We start from the raw sequence: 20114 nt of genomic DNA on the forward strand, positions 1-20114 counted from the left end.
CCCTTAATTACATCAAACACCCCATTTGAAGAGACCCCCAGGTTTTTTTTACCCCACTTAAGGCCCTGGAAAGAACACCATGTCACAGTCACCTCACGTCCTGGCACTGTGCATCATGCATGACTCATGACTTCTAAGTTTTCATATTGCTTGTGTGCAGTGGCATAGTGAACCCTCCCCCACCCAACCCCTTGCCTTAAGAACTACAATGAGGTGATGTTCTTGATGGGCCTCTTCTGTCTGCAACTCTGCAGACAACGGCTCAGTTCATAATGTGAAAAGGTGGGTGAGTAAATAAGTGAAGGAATGTGTGAATGGCTGGATGGATTCGTGGAAGGATGAATGAAAGGGTGAATGGATAGATAAAGAAAGAAAGGATGGATGAGTGACTGAGTGGAAGGATGGATGAGAGAAAAGGTAAATAGATGGATGTATAGGTAATGGTGGATGGGTGAGTGAAAGGATGGATGGATGAGTGAAAGGGTAGATGATGGGCGAGTGAATTGGTGGATGGATGAGTGAAATGATGGATGGATTGATGAATTGATAAGTGAAAGAGTGAATGGATGGATGAGTGAAAGGGTGGATGTAAGGATTGATGAGTGAGTGAAAGGGGGTAGATGGGCAAAAGGATGGATAGATGAGTAAAGAAGTGAAAGGGTGGTTGGATAAGAGAATAGATGGATGGATAAGTGCAAGGATGGATGAGTAATAGGGTCAATGGATGCATTCATGAATGGTTGAGTAGATGGGTTGGTGGGTGGAAAGATACATGGATAAGTGAAAGGGAGATGGAATAAAAAAGGGAGGATGAATGACTGAAAGGGTGAATGGATGGAAGGATAAGTGACTGGGTTATTGGATGAGTAAGCAAAAGGATGGCTGGATGGGTGAAAACGGTAAATGGCTGGATGGATGAGTGAATAGATTGATGGGTTGAAGAGTGGATGGATGAGTGTACGATGGATGGGGTGAAAGGGTGGATGGATGAATAATGGATGGATGGGTGAAATTATGGATGGAAGGATACATGGTGGATAGGTTTGCAAATGGTTGAATATGTTTGGATATAGATGGGCACACAAATGGAAGGAAAGAATGAATTGGGAAAGACTGAATGATAGATTAAAGAATGATTACAACTTGAAGCACCCATTATCTTAAGTAGCATTTCCTATACATCGATTTTCACGTTTATATAAGTCATTGTCTCTATATGATGTGTGTGATGTAAAGCACTCCGTCACCCTGCCCTACATACTTGGGATGAGTAGCACTATAAAAGAAATTAAATACACATGAGAGACGGTCTATGTGAAGATGAGGGGCACCATTGAAGGGTGGTAGCAAGGCCGGACTGGCTGGACCGGCCGGACCGGGCATGGGGTGTTTCCCTGGGAAGCTGGAAAGGCGGGAGGGGGGTTTGTTACTGTGGGCTGGCACGGCAAAGTTCCTTGTATATCCAGTATTTTACAATCACCAATAAAAGCAGACCCACTTGTATTCAGGTGTGGTTCACCAATGTCAGGTGACTAATACCTGCTGGAGCGAGATGCCAGTTTTGAATCGTCTGAGGTAGCAAGCTGCAGGCATACTGAAAACCCGTGAAGTGCACGAATGTCTCAACCTAATATAAACTTATTTTGACTTGTACTTAAGTGGTTGTCTATTTACTTACTTTTATACTATTTCGCGCCCTCCTCTGACGTGTCTGTAAAACTTACCTTCTGTCCCAAAGTTTTGTCCTGAATTTTGACCTCCTGTCCTGAATTTTTGTCCTGAATTTTGACCCTTTGTCCTGAATTTTGACCCTTTGTCCTGAATTTTTACACTCACCGTCCTGAATTTGCACCCAAGCCAGTTGGCCACCCTATATGGAACTGAAGCGAATACACCACTAAACCGGGGCCCCAAGAGTGTGGCGTCGGCTAGAAGTGGCAATAAAACAGCTAGAAGGATTAGACCTCGATAGTGCAGTGAACTCGATCCTAAGACCTAAACATTCTTTTTAAGTGTGAGGAAATAAAAGTGAAAGGATGCTTGCGAATAAGCTTGGGGGGATGCGCCAGGCAAATGTGGTAGAGACTCGGAGAGCACCAGACTGAGCGGTTATAGAGGAAGATGAGGGCATAACTGTTCAGTTCAGAGCCTTCTACTGGGAATTATACTCTGTGCAGGATCTCTCCGACCAAGGTATGTAGAGAAGGCGCATGTAGAGCGCCTAACCGAAACACAAGCTAAAACGATCCGGATAGAAGTCATATCTGCAATATCTAGATTACAAGTGCATAAAGCTCCATGACCAGACGGCTTCCCTGCACGTTTTATAAATTGCTTTACGGTAAGCTGGTTGCTCTCCTCACAAGTGTATTTAACTTGATTTCGTCCGCAGAATCCCTTCCTCCCTCAATGAAGGAGGCTTCAATAAAAGTCATAGCGAAACAGGACAAGGATAAGCAACAGTGCGGATCGTATCGTCCAATTTCACTCCTAAATGTAGATGCATAGCTCTTCACGGGATACTGGCGGCTCGGTTGGCGCCTCTGTTTCCAGGATTCATTAGGCCAGACTAAGCTGGATTTATACCACATAGACAATGCTCGGACAATACTAAGAGAATACTGCACCCGATAGATAAGGGCACCCGCTTCCCTCAAGAGACAATGCTTTTCTCTATAGACGCCGGAAAATTGTTTGATTAAGTGCATTGGCCTTATCTATTTGAGGTGTTAAAACGTTTTGACATAGGGAAACGCTTCTGTTCCTGGATCCTTAGTATCTACGGCTCCCTGAGTGTGTCAGAGTAAACGGCATAACCTCTAAGTGTTTCCCGATAAGTAGAGGAACGCAGCAGGGGTGTCCACTCTCCCCCCTCCTGTTTGATCTATATATAGAGCCCTTCGCGCGAAGAGTTAGGGACTCTGAGGAGATCACTGGCATATGATACGGAGGGGAGGAGCACTTGATAACGCTCTATGCTGATGATGTGATAGTAGCCTTAGAGAACCCAAAGATTGCCCTCCCGGCTTTTCTAGAAGAAGTAAAACGTTTTGGCCACGTTTTTGGCTTCCGCATAAATGTGGCTGAATCCCAGGCTCTGAGCCTTACAACGACACCAGACACTAGAGAACTCTCAACTCAATCTCACTCTATACACTGGGCATTGGGCCCAGTGGCATACCTTGGCATCCAGCTGGCCCCCTCAATACGGGAGATTGCCTCTTATAACTATCAGGAACTACTTGGGAGAGTCAGGGCTGACCTAGCGCACTGGCAACACTATCCACTCTTGTAGGAGGGTGAGATAGCCGCACTGAAGATGACGATCCTCCCCAGAATCCTATACAAATTTCAAACCTTGCCGGTCTGGCCTCCACAGGGCACACTTGAGACCCTCAGAAGGCTCTCCAAAATTTTGTGTGGGCGGGTAGGCCACACAAGTCAAGCCCGTAGATGGCGGCCCGGAGGAGGGATGTCTGAGCATCCCTTGCGTGGCTCGGTATTTCCAAGCATTGCAACTTAGATATTTGGTAGAGTGGTCTAGGCTTGATTTGGGAAAAGGGATGATTATTCATGGACAGGGCTCTAACAAACATGGCGCTGTGGATGATCCCCTTTCTTGCCCGCGTTCATCACCCGACGAACCTTTATTTATCGGCCATTCTGGCGCCCACTCTAAGGGTCTGGGATACAGGATCAACGCGAGCAGGATTAACGTCCTTCCTGTCCCCCCTCACTCCCATATTGGAAAATAGAGCGTTTACCCCAGGGATGGATAGCACTACATTCTCTGTATGGAAGATGATGGGATGCAGATCTATTGGGCACTTCTTCGACTAGTAGGGGCTCAAGACATTTCAGGATTTAAGACAGGATTATGGGATCCCGGAAAGTGAACGTTCTAGATACACACAGATACAACTCTGGGTGACGCAACATCTTACTGGCTTCGAGAGTTGGCTTCTCCTAAAAGATTTATGGGCACCTAGGGGGGAGGGTATGGGGATTAAGTCGCCCTCCCAGCTCGGTTGGGAGAGAGAGCTAGGAAGATCACTCTCCCAGAAAGAATGGCGGAACATATACTACAGAGCGAGGCATATCTTCTCAAGTGTAGCTAGTATGGAAATGGCAACAAAGCTGGACACATATTGGTACCTCACCCCAGTTTGTCTAAAGAAAGGGAACCTGGACAGGGATGACCGATGTTGGCGGGGGTGTGATGGGCAGGAGACCCTGGTGCACATTCTGTGGGAGTGTACCGCTTGGATGGGTTTGGGGAAGAAATCCTATCAGACATAGATACACACTGCGCAACCCAACTCCCCAGGTTTCCCTCATTTGTGGTACTGGGCCTCCCTAACCCCCCTCCCCTAACCCCTAAAATCCCAACGATAGCGCTGGCATTGGGAGCTGCTCATCAATCGATCCTGGCACTTTGGGGAAAGGACAAGTCCCAATGCGCCGACAGTGGATCCACCGTCTATGGCATCTGTTGAGGTTGGAGAGGCTCTCGGCTATACTTAAACAGCAGACAGACCGACACATTTAGAGATACCTGGAGTACATTTATAGATTTACTTTCCCAGGAATTTACTGAGTTGACTTGCCCTAGATACTTACGAATATTGAGATTAACTAACCCGACTGCTTATAGAGTACTCTCAACCACAAAGGGATCAGTGGTTTGTTTATTAGAAGTGAACTCGAAGATTAGGCACCGGGGTTGGGGGGGGGTGTTGTGGTTGGGTGTCTTGCGGTAGGGGGAGTTGGGTTATGGGGTATTATACTGTATGCTAACTATAGCTGAATTTTGACGCCAAACCTACACAATTTTGTTAACACTTACAAATAACGTGAATTTATGCAGTGTATTAACAAGAATAAAACAAATTTAAACATAAAAGGTCAAGGATAGCTCAGGATTTTCTGTCATCCTTGTGGCTCCATCCTTTGTTCGCCATAAGTTGGCAGGGTATGCTCAGACGTGAGTCCCTTGCTCACTTTGCCACTGGATTCAAGCAAGCCGGGCTGAAGACGGCTGAAATGCCAGAAACCGGTCCTCGGTAGCTTGTTTCCGGTCCAGGGAAGGCATGTCTTGGCAGTTCGGGCTGGACTGTTCCCATGAGGCACAGGGTCAGACTGATTTGCATATGGCCATGTCTGAACTGGGGTGGCAGAGTGGGCTAAAGAATGGTGATGGAGTAAACCCAGATCAGTTGACTGGGGGTGAGTGCTTGTATTGTCAACGCTCCGTCCATCATTTCCTTTGGTTTTTCTTTTTTTTCTCCATCCTAATCTTGTCAGGTTTGATTCTTGCATCCGCTTCAATATGGCAAGGTTTGCTTCCCTCAGAAGAATATCCTACTATTGTTTTCTATGAAACAGGGTGCTGTGTCACTACCAGCATCTGGGATGCTACCGAGGTATTGTCCAGTCACGTAGCTATCAGTCGTGTCCCAGACAGCTATATGTTTACCCCATACATTGTGTGGCACTATACTCTGAAAGCTTACCCCAAGAAGAATGCTCAGATAAGGTAGGATGTTATGCACAATGTGTTTGCCTTGGTCTAAGTTTCCCAAAACTCAGAGTGGGATACCATAACATTAATGGGACTTGCATTATATATAGTCCGTAGGCTCTTTCACTTAAGCACCTCTCTCCCAGTAGTCAGCCATTTAGACCAAATGTACTCTTTGATTGGTTACATTTTTCATTAAGTAAACTGGGGTAGGCTTTGTATGACACAAGCATGCACTTGTGGTGCTGGTGTCTTTGAAGCAGTTTCCGGCCCTGTTGCTTGGAGGCAGATGACTCACAAAGTGGATATTTGGAAAGAGACTATGGACTTCAGTGTAAAAGCTAGCTTTATCCTTTTTTTACAGATCAGTGTTCCACAAATATGAATTTCCCTGTGGAATCCCTACAAGGTCACTGCTTTATCCCTGATTTTTGTTATCTATACCCCTAAGAAAAATGTAACGTTTAGTATCCCTTCTGCATCTGTAAATGTGTGCTTTGTTCACATAGGTAATGTTCGGCTGCAGGAGATGATGAATGTTATGTGCAAGGAGAGAGGGGCCCAGCTATTTGCTACAGATGAGAGGTAAGAATAAATGAATTCCAAAACAGGAAATAAATTGCCATTTGAGAGTCACTACTCTGGACCCAGAAAATGACGATCCAATCACCTGCTTTGACAACTCACTTAGGGTCTTCACCAAGTGGTCTCTACCATACACTGAATCAGTAACATGGTATAAGATGCAACCGTGAGCATTTGAAATGAACATATTGTTAGGCGTGGCTCCATGCAGAGTTTGAAGGATGTGTTGATGTTGATCTCGTCGTCCTGCTTACACTAATCTGGGAAGCTATTCTTAAGAATGAGAAGAAAAATAAAAAAAATGCTGTTTCGGTATGAAAATGTGAATTTTCATCTGCTAATATATTTAAATATTGGTGACCATCATGAGATTTCAGCGCAGAAGCCACATAAATTTGCTAGCCAGTTGCCTGCCCTGCCGGGCTAACTGCAGACACAGAAGGAGGAGAGATAGATATTGTGCCTGTAGTACCAGTTGGCTACTACAAAGAGTGCTAGAGTACTGAGCTTTCAAACACTGATCTTGGCCATACTAGAAGTCTGCACACAGTGCAGATAGTTTGAGGAAAGCCACCATAGTGGACATATTCTACTGGGAGTTGCTGTCTTGCAAAGCTGAGGGCTGTGATTGGTGACCTTATAGTTGGGGAGAGTTACTGTTAATGGGGGCAATATCTGTGTAGTGGGGCGGGGTGGAGGGGGGGCGGGCAAGAGTGCCTTTTGCAACACCGGGGACAAGCAAGCGGACTGCATGTGAATCCACCACTTCCATTGTAATGAACCTTACATCACCAAAATAAACAGGCATCTACCATAATTTAACTTGTATTCTTTCAAGCCATCATACAGGCTTTCAAGTGAGCTTCCTGAACATGGATGACAGTGACACAATAATAGACAATACTATCATTCATTCAAAAAGCTTTATTCGGTACATTTTCCATGACCATAAAAGCATACTATAAAAAACAAAATATCAGATATATAATTTACAATCATTATCAATATACGAATACAGTCCATGTTAAGTAAGACCAAAACATAATTCAATAAATACTGTTTAAAATCTCATTAATTCACAATTAATTAGAAAAAGAGGTAATACTATCACATAGTAGTCCATAGCGGACTATTTAAAGATCCATGATGCATCACTCCCAACAATTTCTGAGTACACCAAATAAATGCATAGGGTCTAACCAAGAGAAATCCAACACCTAGAACACTTATCCAATCAGGTCTCTTGATTAGAACACCGTGTGTTTTTAGGGCTAAACCCCACATCCACCCTCAGGTGGCATGTTTCGTCATTGGGTTCCTCCTAATACCACTTACTAAAGCTCAGTGGTGTGGACAAAATGGGGAGGAACACCTTTGTTTTTGGTTTTCCAGGTGAACACCAGTGTGAACTATTTGGTGTGGCTGAGTGTTACCAGAGTGTGTAGTGAGGAAAGATGAAAATGCTAAAAAATACACTCGGTGGACTGGATCACAACTTTATTGTATGCCGCTAAGGGGTGTATTAAAAAGAAACTGAGGATGTAACGTCAACCCTTCCGTGATATTGGGGTCAACATGTTTATGCCAATTGTTGAACCCTACTAAGAAGTGTATGGAATTCGCCAGGACCTAATCTGGAATCACTCTGCAGGTAAAATGTGGCTGAGTTCACCGTTGTCATCCCCTATAAAAAAAACAAGCATTGGAAATGCAATAGGTCTCGGATTTATTTGAGTTAGAGCTAATGGCATTGTAAATGGCAATGTCTTTTAGCCATGTGTTATGGAGTGTATGCATGTGGTGTGTAGTGGAATTATGTGGGTTGGATTGGAATTGTAACAATGGTGGCATGCTGTGCTTTAGATGAATATGTTTAAAAGTGCACCATACTGCGGTTGCTACAATAGTTAATTGTGGATGCGTTAACAATTGATGTGTGCACTGATGGCTGGTGGTGTGTGTGCCTGTAGAAAGTGTGCACTGATGGCTGGTGGTGTGTGTGCTTGGTGGAAGCGTGCACTGTTGGCTGGAGGTGTGTGTGCCTGGTGGAAGCGTGCACTGATGGCTGGTGGTATGTGTGCCTGGTAAAAGCGTGCACAGACGGCTGGTGGTGTGTGCGCCCGGTGAAAGCATGCACTGATGGCTGGTGTTGTGTGCGCCTGGTGAAAGTGTGCACTGACGGCTGGTGGTGTGTGTGCGCCTGGTGAAAGCGTGCACTGACGGCTGGTGGTGTGTGCGCCCGGTGAAAGCATGCACTGATGGCTGGTGTTGTGTGCGCCTGGTGAAAGTGTGCACTGATGGCTGGTGGTGTGCGTGTGTTTGGTGAAAGCGTGCACTGACATCTGGTGTTGTGTGCCTGGTGGAAGCCTGCACTGACGGCTGGTGGTGTTTGTGCCCGGTGAAAGCGTGCACTGATGGCTGGTGGTGTTTGTGCCCGGTGAAAGCGTGCACTGACATCTGGTGGTGTGTGTGTGTGGTTCCGTGTGTGGTGGTGAGTGTGTGGTGGTGAGTGTGTGGTGGTGAGTGTGTGGTGGTGAGAGTGGTGTGGGTGTGGTCTTATATGTGTGGTCTTATGTGTGTGTGTGTGGTGGACTTAGTTTGAGTGTTCATACCCTGCACACTCACACATTGCCCCTACACACTCACACACTGCTCACCCTACACTCACACAATGTTCACCCTGCACACACACACTGCTCACCCTGCACACTCACACACTTCACCCTGCACACTCACACACTGTTCACCCTGCACACTCACACACTGTTCACCCTGCACACTCACACACTGTTCACCCTGTACACTCACACACTGTTCACCCTGCACACTCACACACTGGTCACCCTGCACACTCACACTGCTCACCCTACACACACACACTGCTCACCCTACACGCTCTCACACTGCTCACCCTGCACACTCACACACTGCTCACCCTACACACTCACACACTGCTCACCCTACACACTCACACACTGCTCACCCTACACACTCACACACTGCTCACCCTACACACTCACACACTGCTCACCCTACACGCTTACACAATGTTCACCCTGCACGTTCACACACTGTTAACCCTGCATACTCACAAACTGCCCACCCTGCACACTGATTTGATTTGTAATTTTATAAAGCACGCATATGCACATGGGCGTCTTAGCGCTGAACAGAGAAGTATGAGCAGTACTGAGAGAGTAACATGGTTATTGTAAATTAAAGTGCCAGGTTTTTACCAACTTTCTGAAGGGCAGCAGGGAGGTACAGTTTTTGATGGCCTGGGGAAGACGGTTCCAATCCTTAGCTGCATGCAGTAGGATGCTTCTGCCGCCCCACCTAACTTGTTTGAAGCGGGGAACCTGAATTAGTTTGGCTTGGGAGGAGCGCAGTTCTCTAATAGGAACATACGGTTTAAGATGCGTTCTGAGAAAATGTGATCCCAAGCCCTGCAGCGCCTTATATGTTAGACACAGCGATTTAAATTGTATTCGTTTCACTATGGGAAGCCAATGTAAGGTGTTCAGATGATGAGAGATGCGTTCTGATCAAGGAATGTTTAGTAGCAGCCTAGCTGCTGAGTTTTGCAAACGTTGAAGTTTTACCAAATGCTGGGTCTGCATCCCGGCATACAACGCATTCCCATAGTCAAGTCTTGATAGGGCTAATGTGGTGATCACCGTTTTTCGTGAGTCCAGCGGGATATAAGGTATTAATTTCCTGATCATTTTCAGTATGTACCACATGGTAGATGATAGTTTATTGACTTGGACTTCAAATGAGAGTCTATTATCTACCAGCATTCCCAGATTTTTAACTTTCTCGACCGGCAAAGGGCAATTGCTGAGATTGGATGGCCACCAATTTGGAGACCAAATTTTGGTGCTGCTTCCCAGTATCATGACTTCACTTTTTTCTCCGTTCAGTTTCAAACAGTTTCTTTCCATCCATAGGCTGACCTGCTTCATACAGTTTTCTAAACCTATCTGCCGTACCTAACATATACTCAGAGATTGTGACCACGATTTGTGTGTCATCGGCGTATGACACAGGAAGGAAGCCACAGTCCCTGATAATTTCAGCCAGCGGTGATACATATAAATTAAAGAGCGTAGGGCTCAATGATCACCCTTGCGGGACCCCACATGGGGAGTTGAAAGGTTTGTATTTGGCACTTTCGATTTCCACCATGAAAGACCGGTCTCTCAAAAATGACGCTTACAATGTTCTTGCATCTCGATGGACCCCCACTGCAGTAAGCCTATCCAGGAGTGTGCCATGGTTTACCGTATTGAAGGCCGCCGAAAGATGCAATAGGATCAAGGCGGCCTTCCCCCCAGCTTCCAGCACACTCCTGAGTTCTTCTACTGCCATCAGCAGTGCAGTCTCGGTACCATGCCCCTCTCGAAACCCGTACTGAGATGGATCAAGGATGTCTGCCTCCTTAATAAACTGGACTAGTTGTTTGTTCAACAGTTTCTCAAGAACCTTTGCACCAAAGGGAATCCTAGCTATGGGTCTGTAGTTTCCCGGTTCTAATGGGTCTAGGTTAGGTTTTTTGAGTAGGGGAAGGACTGAAGTTGATTTCCATGGGGTTGGGTAGACACCTGAGATAATTATGTGCTCTGTGAGTCTGACCAATTGCTCACTGAGGAGCTCTGGAAAGAGATGTATGATTTTTGGTGGACGTGGATCCCCGAGTGCCCCAGATTTTATGGACAGGACTACCTGAAGGACCTGTTCTAGCTCTGGGGGGCAGAACTTGAACGTGGGCTCTGGTGTTTCATCAGGAGAGGATATATTCCTGGAAAAAGTGTTCTCTGAAGACGCAGGGTGCAGATTATTTGATTTAAAAGACTCATACACAGATGTCACTTTGTCAATGAAAAATTGCCCAAGAGAGTTGCATAATTCTGTACTACTGGATATATTGTTGTTAGTTGTTATCTTAGATAGCTTTTTCACTGTCGAGAAAAGTTCTCTACTACAGTTTTTTGACTCCTCTATCCTTTGGATAAAGAATTGGCTCTTAGCCGTAAAGTTTAGTTTTTTTATAGGAGTTTAAAGCTATTTTGTATTCCCTTTTGCTATCAGGGTCATAATTAACCCTCCATAGCCTTTCAAGTTTCCTACATACTCTTTTTTGCGCCCTGAGAGACTCGGAGAACCAAGGTTGTGACGGCTGTTTTTTTCTAAGAATAGGTTTTGTTTTTCAATGGTGCAGTTGTTTTTATGGCCCCTGCTATCCAGTTGGAAATTTGGTCAGTGGCCGTATTACTATCCGGCACTAACTTAGGTATTGTTGATGCCAGGTGTTCTTTTAATTTCTGTGAGTCTAATCTGGACCAATGGACAAATGATGTGGACATATCAGTGATAGGAGGCAATGCTGCCCCTTCCACCTTATCTGGTGTTAAGAAGATTATGGCCTTATGGTCTGACCAAGTGATGGGAAGACAATCTATCATTTCAATATGTTTATTAGACGTGAAAATTCCATCCAATGTGTGCCCTGCTTTATGGGTGTCCTTGTGCACAATCTGTTCCATGGTCAGGTTCATAAAGGTGTCTATCAGTACTGCCGTGTCCGCCTTATCCATTTTTTCCAGGTGGACATTAAAGTTACCCAGAATTGTGAAATCCGGGTGCTTCACACTGGCTTCTAAGAAGGAGTTTAGTGATAGCGTCAGGGGGGTTTTGGCTTTTGGTGGCCTATATATCAACAGACCGTTGAAGGTGTAGTTATGTGTTAATTTAATGTTAAACGATAAGGTTTCACAGTCTGGGGTGCTACCCAAACTACATCCCTTCACTTTTAACTCATTCCTGGTGATGATGGCTAGGCCCCCACCTTTTCTCTTTTCTGTCTGCTCTGATGATTCCGTATCCCACTGGAATTGTTAGTAGAAGATCGGTGTCTGAAGCTTCCTCTGCCCAGGTTTCTGTGATGAAGATTAGATCCAAATTTTGTGAATCTATAAAATCAGCCATTTCGGTGTTGTGTTTGACTAAGGAGCGTGCGTTAATAAGGCCAGCTCTAAAGGATTTTTGTGTTATTTTCCTTGACATATTGCTTGATGGCAGAGAGCTACTGTGAGTGAAATCAAATGTAAGCCCACAAATCAAACAGTACTTAGTTTCTGCTAGGGGCGAGAATGGCCCGCAACAAGGGCTAGGTCTTAATGCTAACAGTTCATCGCTGGAATATCTAAGCCCTGGACGATTGGCTGAAGACAGAATTGGCCTCCTTCTGTGCGCTGGAAAGAGCTCACAGAGTCCCAGCCAAACTGCCCAAGCCTGAGTCCCCTCTTGTCCAATTGTGGCAAGACTTCTTCACTTTCAGGACCTTGACCATATTCTGCAACAAGCCCGACAAAAACAGGATTTGCAGATTGGAAATAACAAGGTGATGATATTCCCAGACTTTACCAGGAAAGTGCAACGACAACGGGCTTAATTTCTGGCCCTCAAGCGGAAGATGTGACCGCTACCGATCCTATATGCAATGCTGTTTCCAGCACGCCTCTGGGTGGTTGGCAAATCAGGGACGCACTTCTTCACATCCCCGCAGGAGGCATGAGAGTGGCTAGATGCCCGGCAGAATCGAGAGGCCTACACTTCCTCCCCAGACTTAACTTAGCAGAATCTGACCAAGAGCCAACATTCCTCTAGAGCTCCATCTCCTAAAGAACGTCGAACAAAGCGACACAAAGCACCGCAGGCAATTGCAGAACTTAGCCGTGGAGGTACCAGCCCTGGATCAAGCAAAAGTGGTCCTGACATAGACAGATCTGAAAGTTTGTTACCAGGAAGTGCATATGAGGACTCGGAGACTGATCTCCCAGAAGTCACTCCTCAAACAGCGGATGAAATAGCCTGAATGTGAAGGTCCATGATGTCTTGTAGACGGTGCCAATGCAGCATTGTGCGCCTCATGCAGTTCAGGAATAGCATCAGTTGATCGATGATGATTTGACCACTGGGTTTGACAGCTGTATCATGATGTTGGGGGATGTGACCTGGAGAAGGTTCGGTTCTGGTAGGGTAATCTTCACACCCCACCACTATCAGAGACTTTCTTCTCATAAGTTCAAGTTTGGATGGGAACTTGTTTGTCTGTATCTGTCCTGAGGTGGGGCAGTTGGAGAATTCTTATTGTTTGGGGGTTCTACTTCAGGGCCAGGCATGTCGCTTTCAGGGAAGCTGCTAGAGGTGTGATACATCCATCACAATGGGATCCTCTGTAGGCATTAAATGCTTATCTTGGAACGTCAGGGGGATGCACACTATGCTACACTGGCATAGAATTCATGCGTACTTGGTCAGGAGGGGGGTGCAAATTGCCCTATTGCAGGAGACCCACCGAATGGAGAAGGACGGTGCTGCACACAGGTGGAGGGGACAGGTGTTTTATACTACTTACTCAGCCTTCGTCAGGGGGGCACTGGTGTGGGTGAGGCGGGGGTTCCCTTTTCAATGCACTAGACAAATAATTGATCCAGAGGGAAGATTTGTAGTGGCTTCGGGGCGTTTCATCAGCAGGGACATAACGATTGGTAGTTTATATGCACCTAACATAGAACAACCTGCATTTTTGGCTCAGCTTTCGCGGACATTGGCCACAGTACTGACAGGATCTGTACTGCTGGGGGGCTACTTTAACAATGTAACTGACGTCAGATTGGATCGCTCCCACCCACCGCTCCCAGATGCTCCATACATAGAGTTGCAGAGGCCAGACGTAATCGGCAGCAGAGATGGGGGTTGATTTCTACCTGGAGGTCCCAACATCCCGGGAAAAGGGATTATTCCCTCTTTTCAGCCCTGCACGAACTTCATGTTCGACTCAATGCTATTTTGTGGTCTCCGGATGTGCACGGGGGGTTAAGACGAATGAGTACCTGACCAGAACGGTCTCTGATCACAACCCTTCAGTAGGTGGCCCTGGATTGGTTCTGTGTTCGACCTAAAATACCTGTTTGGTTCCTAAGGCCAGAGGCACTGGAAGACCAGGTCATTCGGGCTACCATGGGTTTAGCTGTTGATGATTATTTTTTAGACCACGCTAATACGGCAACAAATCAGCTCACAGAATGGGACGCTTTTAAGACTGTTATTAGGGGCCGCGGCATTGGGGAAGTGGTGGGGGCACGATAGGTCCTCTTGCAGGATGTACAAAGGGCAGAACAGCATCTCCGTGAAATGGAGAGAAACAGACCAGAGAGGGAGGGTAGATAAGCAAGCAGACCTCCTTGAGGCTAGAGAAGCAATGGCAACACAAGTAGAATGTCTACGTTTTTTCGACTATAACAATTAAACAACCCAAGCCCACGCTAAGAGAAATAAATCCACTGCACTCTTGGCTTGGTTGGCTAATCCAGCGAGAAGGGGGAAGTGGATACTGAAGCTTCGAGTGCTGGATGATGAGATCTTTTATAGACAGCAAGATATTAACGCCCAATTTCTGGAATACTATACTGACTTACATCAGAGTAGACTGGCTCCAGGCGAAGACGAGATAGCTGAGTTCAAGGGAGAAATGGAGCTTCCAAGTTTAGATGCAGAGGCGGTGGAAGATCTGGGTACAGACGTAGAGATCGAGGAGGTGCGAGGGGCCATTAAACCTATTCCCAGAAATAAGACACCGGGAACAGATGGGTTGCCAATAGAATTTTATTTGACATACGTGGATGTCTTGGCTCCCAAACTAGCAGCGCTCTATAATCGGCGAAGCAAGAAGGCTGCTTACCTGCTACGACAAGAGAGGCAGTGATTATTACTCACTTAAAACCCAGAAAGCCAGCTTGGGATAGGACTGCATACCGCCCACTCTCCATGCTCAAATTCGATTACAAAACTTAAGTCGTATACTTGTCTAATGCCTCCTCCCACATATATTGACGCTAATCCACACTGACCAAGCGGGCTTTTATCCCCGCCAGGAATACGGCGATCAATATCCGTCAGCTCCTACGAGTTTTAGAGGCGGACACCTACCAGAAAGAGGAGGCGTTTATTTTCGCAGTCGACATCGAAAAAGCCTTTGATACTCTTGAGTGGCTGTATCTCTTCAGAGTTATGAGGAAATTTGGACTGGGGGAGCAGTTAGTAGAATGGATGGCTCTTTTGTACAAGGATTCCACTGCTAGAGTCAGAACGGGGTGTGATCTTCAATGCCTGTAGGTTGGGCCGAGGACAAAGGCAGGGCTGCCCACTGTCGCCCTTGTTGCTTGCCTTGGTGATGGAGCCTCTGGCTGCGCATGCTAGATCGAGGGGCTACTACCAGGGGTTGGAGTTGTCGGATCAAATTCAGTATATAGCTCTATATGCAGACGATTTATTGATGTTCCTGGCTAACTCGGGAGAGGCACTTCGGGGAGAATGCGCTGGGGAGAGTGGCTGGGGTTAGAGCTAACTGGGCAAAGTCATATCTCTTCCGGACAAGGCCGGACAGAGCGGGGCCACCGGAGACGGAGGGTGTGAAGTGGGAGGATAGATGCCTGACTTACCTGGGTACCCAAATATTCCACACACAAAGTGACCTACTGGAGGGCAATATAGGGTGAACGCTGCGAGCCACCAAAAACAACTTCGACTTCTGGGGGACCCTCCCGCTTTCAGTGGCGGGGCGAGTTGCCCTTTTAAAGATGGTGACACTGCCTTGACTCTTGTATTAGTTTGGCTCGCTGCCAATTTGGATACCACCTAGGCTATTCGCTCAGCTCATAACAATGGTTACTGGTTTCCTGTGGGGATCTGCAAGACGAAGGGTGGCACTTACTACCATGATGCGGCCTAGAGCGGAGGGGGGCTTTGATGTACCAGACTTTGAGGCCTATTATCTTGCTGCGCAGCTGCAGTGGTTCATGAAATGGATGGTGCGGCGTCTCCGGAGCACAGACGACTATTGGGATGGTGTCCCGAGTTTGCGGCTATTATCACAAGTGCTGTTGAGGCTCCCCGTTCGGGGTCACTCGGTCCCTTCTGACTTGAGTACAGTGCGCAAGTGTTGGAATAGGTCTAACCGGGGAGTGCGGATACGGTGCCCATATGCACCTGACCTGACACCATATGCGAGGCTTTACCCCACGGAGGGAATTGGCATAGACTACAGGCTTGGAGGGAAGTGGGAATCTCAACAATAGGACACTTGTACAACGAGAACACTCTTCTCCCCTTCTATGACCTCCAAGAGCGATATGATCTACCAAGGGGAGATTTTCTTGTGCATGAAGCACTGGCAGGCAGGGATTGCTGAACCTCAGACATCAACAATTTGCCAATATATAGTGATAGCAGCTGGAACTTTTAAGGCGGGTACTTGCCTTTATAGGCACCTAACGCAGGAAAAACTGCAACCTTTGACTGCATTGCGCCTCAAGTAGGAGGAGGATTTGGGTGAGGCTATAAACTAGAAACTGTGGCGGAGCTGGTGGAGAGAGCCTGATAGAGCTCCAGAAATGCCAGATTCCAGCTGGTCCACTTCTATGCCCTGCACAGAGCTTAGATTAATGAATAATTTGGCATCCATTCGGCTGTTTGTCCACGATGTTCCATGGAGGGTTTAGGGTTTTTGCATATGTTCTGGGATTGTCCAACCTTAAGGGGCTACTGGGAGGGGGTCACCACCGTTTTGGTGAATACCACGGATAGAGAGGTTGTAAAGGCCCCAGGGTATTGTTTGCTGCACTGGTTCCCTGACACGGCCAGGAACAAGGTCACAAGCAAGTTTTTGGGCTTGGGACTGGTTTTGGCTGAAAGGGAAATCACTAGTCATTGGAAGGCAAGGAGTGGCCCTAACATATGCAGATGGACGAGGGAATTTGTAAGATGGGCAGAATGCGAGGGGACAGTCATAATGCACATGGATAAAAGGACAGGGAGCGAGAAAACGCTAGAGGCGGCTAGGGCATGGGTGGCGCTAGTGGAGCTCCTGAGACTCCCAGCTGAGGATAGGGAAGTTTGCCTAGATAGAGAGGGTCCTGACGTGGGCGACTGATCAGCTGGCATTACCACTGTTCCTGACTGTTGACCACTCAACAGACCGGACCCACCATATTGAGCACACCCCACCAAACTTCTAATGGCGCATCCTAGTTAGAGCAGGAAACAGTTCACACTCTGGTGTAACCTTAGATTATATATATTTTTTGGCTGATAGTCAGCGGCATGCCTGGGGGGTGAGGAGGGCGGGAGCTTGGGTAGGGGCGGACTGGAGTTGTAAAGGGAGCACAATGACTGAAAGAAGAGATCTAGTGGATTGATAAATATTGTATTAAGTTGTCACTAAGTAAAGGGTTGCAGGTTGGGGGTGGACCTGTGGTATGACAAATGCTATTCTCCTGTCCCACAAGGGGGAGTACTGGACAATTGTAATTGAAGGGATTGTTTTCATTGTGCTTACTTGCTTCCCTACGCCTGCAGGCGTTTCTCAGATAGTGTGAATACTTCCTGAGATCCATTTGGATATGTACCTTGAAAACTCAATAAAGTCTGTGTAAAAACAAAATGAGGCACCAGGATCTTTCGTTATCCTTGTCTAAGGCATCTGAATCTACATCCCCACGAAAGTGGTCTTGGGTGGAAATGAAGTTGTCTGTGGTTTCAACCTCTTTCTAGTCTCCTAAAGCCTTAGGCATTATACTCAAGTATGCCTTCTTTAGGTTCTCCAGAGCGTCAGGTTTTGGCTTAGATTCCTTACCATTCTGGGGTATTCTCCCTGGATTTCCAGCTAGTAACTCAAAGATCAGTCAGGAAGGAAAACATTTTTTTTTTGTGCTGAGCCCCAAGGTCCAATGATTCAGAGATGGTTTTTTTGGTCCTAATTATACAAAATCCATTCCAAAGCAAATCGATGAGAGCCAACAACAACACATTTGGCAGCATTATCAGAAGTCAAACCAGATGAAAGATTTAAGAAATTATTTTGTAAAATTTCCTGATAGCAAACCCTGATCTGGCAGTCTCAAAGCCTCCAATGAATCAAAATAGGTATTTTTGATAGATTTATATACTTACCCGGTGGCCTTCGCCACTGAATACTTATATTTTTTGTCAGTGTTTCCATAGGAAATTTGTTTTTTATGTTGCTAATAACTTTATCACAGTTTTACAAATCTCCACGAAGTTTTCCCAAAAGTGCTCTTTTTTCCTCTTTTGTGCATGGAAAGTTTTGGGGTGGGCCGTTAAGCGGTGACCAAGGGAAAAACGGGGTCCAGGGAGTCCCCCCCTTAGATGATGTCATCAGTGATGTCATAAATGATGGCATAGAACATGTCCTGAGCAGAGCTACTGGAATTATGCATCATCAGAGAACCAAATTATGCAGCAGGGTTGAGTAAATTATGCTGCAAGGAAATGCAAATTGTGCCTCATAATGTGGCTCATTTTATGATAGTGTCACAGCATTATTTAGTCATTTCTACAATTGTTAACACTGTCTGGCCATTGGTTGCCTTTCTTTGCTACCTGTTTAACACCCAAAATATAGCACCAAACAACAGAAAGGTGACGGGTCATCCTTTCCAAAAAGCCTTCCACTGTGCAGAAACATGTATCGCTGCATTTTTAGTAACTTTTGAACCATTCGAGATGGAAACAACCCAAACAACTGTTCTGTTGGAATCTGCAGATTATGAAGCAGATGAAGGATTATGTGACAAATGAGGCAAGTCTAAAATTATGTGAAATAAACCACAGCCGCATAATTGCATTGTTCCATTGGCCCTGGTCACAAGTGTTGTAATGTGAGGTCATAAACAGTGCATGGCGTGTGCCTAAGTTATAGTTAGCTCTGCTAACCATAACTGGTGAATTTCTGTGGGGTTTTTTCTTGTCAAAACCTTATTGTTGTAACATACACATTTACCTAACAAAAACGTTACTTTAACCTTTGGGGGGGGGTTTCAGTAAATTTTTGACTGAAGAAAACGAAGGTTAAAGGAACATCTTAGTAAGGTGAAAAGGTCAGTTAAAACATACCTTTTAAAACAAACAAAACCAGTGAAATTAACCCGTTTTTATTATGTGATGTATCTGTAACTCGCGCCCAGGAGACTTACTGTTTTTTTTTTATGTTGCTAGAGGGCAGCTGCATTTCCTGCATCCCCTCTCCCCCCACAGCATTAAGAAAAAGAAAAGCCTTTTCATGGCATTTTTGGGTGCTTCCTAGCAGGAGCCGCGAATGTGAATTGAGCGGCTACTCCACTCATTTCCTATTTACCTTTTTTTTTTCTTTTACATTTATTTTGGAAGCCCCTTCCCTGAGCCATCATGACCCTGGGAACCCTGGCCCTATTACTTTTTAATGGGGAGGGGGCATGTGGCCCCCACCCTGAGCCACGAAAGACCCCTGGGGACCCCATCTCCTGGGGCAGCGTTTATTTATTGCGGAGGGGGCATGCCCAACTACCCCTGAGCCACGAAAGGTCCCCAAGGACCCATCTCCCGGGCCAGATCATTATTTTTTAGGGGGAAGGGGCGGCATGAGGCCACCTCCCGAGCCTCTGAAGTCCTTGCGGATCGCATTCACTAGGGCCAAACTATTTCTTTGGGTAGGGGGGTGTGGGCCCCTCTCTTCGAGCCTCGAAATGGCCCCAGAAACCTCATCCCCTGGCTGCATTAGTTTTTGTGGGGAGTGGGGGCGTTTCTCAAGTGGTATCCTCCCTAAGGAAACAAGGGAAGATCTATACTACACTAGTCTAAGGGTGGGGAAAGGCAACACTTTTTGCATATATGACCCTCACCCACTCTAGTAGTGCGATGCTTCATCATCGGGTTCACCCTGACTTCTAAAGGTCAGGGTGGGCTCAAAAATATTTCGGGGAGCTCTTTGAAGAGATTTTTATTTTTGTATTTTTTGTATTTTAAGAATACCTCCAAGGTATCCCTTTTTTTCGCGGGTTGACTGGGAACAGTTAAAAGTATGAATATGAGGGGCAATAAGAATACTGTGCTCCTATGACCCTAATTTTATATTCACCAACATGTTTCTGGCCTACTCTACTGGCCT

The 20114-nt window shown here is 46.2% G+C and overlaps 1 protein-coding gene across 1 annotated transcript in view; it reads left to right on the forward strand.

The window, feature by feature from the left end:
• Nucleotides 1-20114, forward strand: part of OSGEP (O-sialoglycoprotein endopeptidase) — a 613564-nt gene that overhangs the window by 492529 nt on the left and 100921 nt on the right. Inside the window, exon 10 of the mRNA XM_078648814.1 lies at nt 6031-6106. Within this exon, the coding sequence (XP_078504940.1) occupies nt 6031-6106 (76 nt within the window). The remainder of the gene's footprint in view (nt 1-6030; nt 6107-20114) is intronic.

This window comes from Lissotriton helveticus, chromosome 6 (assembly GCF_964261635.1).
Source record: "Lissotriton helveticus chromosome 6, aLisHel1.1, whole genome shotgun sequence".
In the NCBI taxonomy this organism is placed as follows: domain Eukaryota; kingdom Metazoa; phylum Chordata; class Amphibia; order Caudata; family Salamandridae; genus Lissotriton; species Lissotriton helveticus.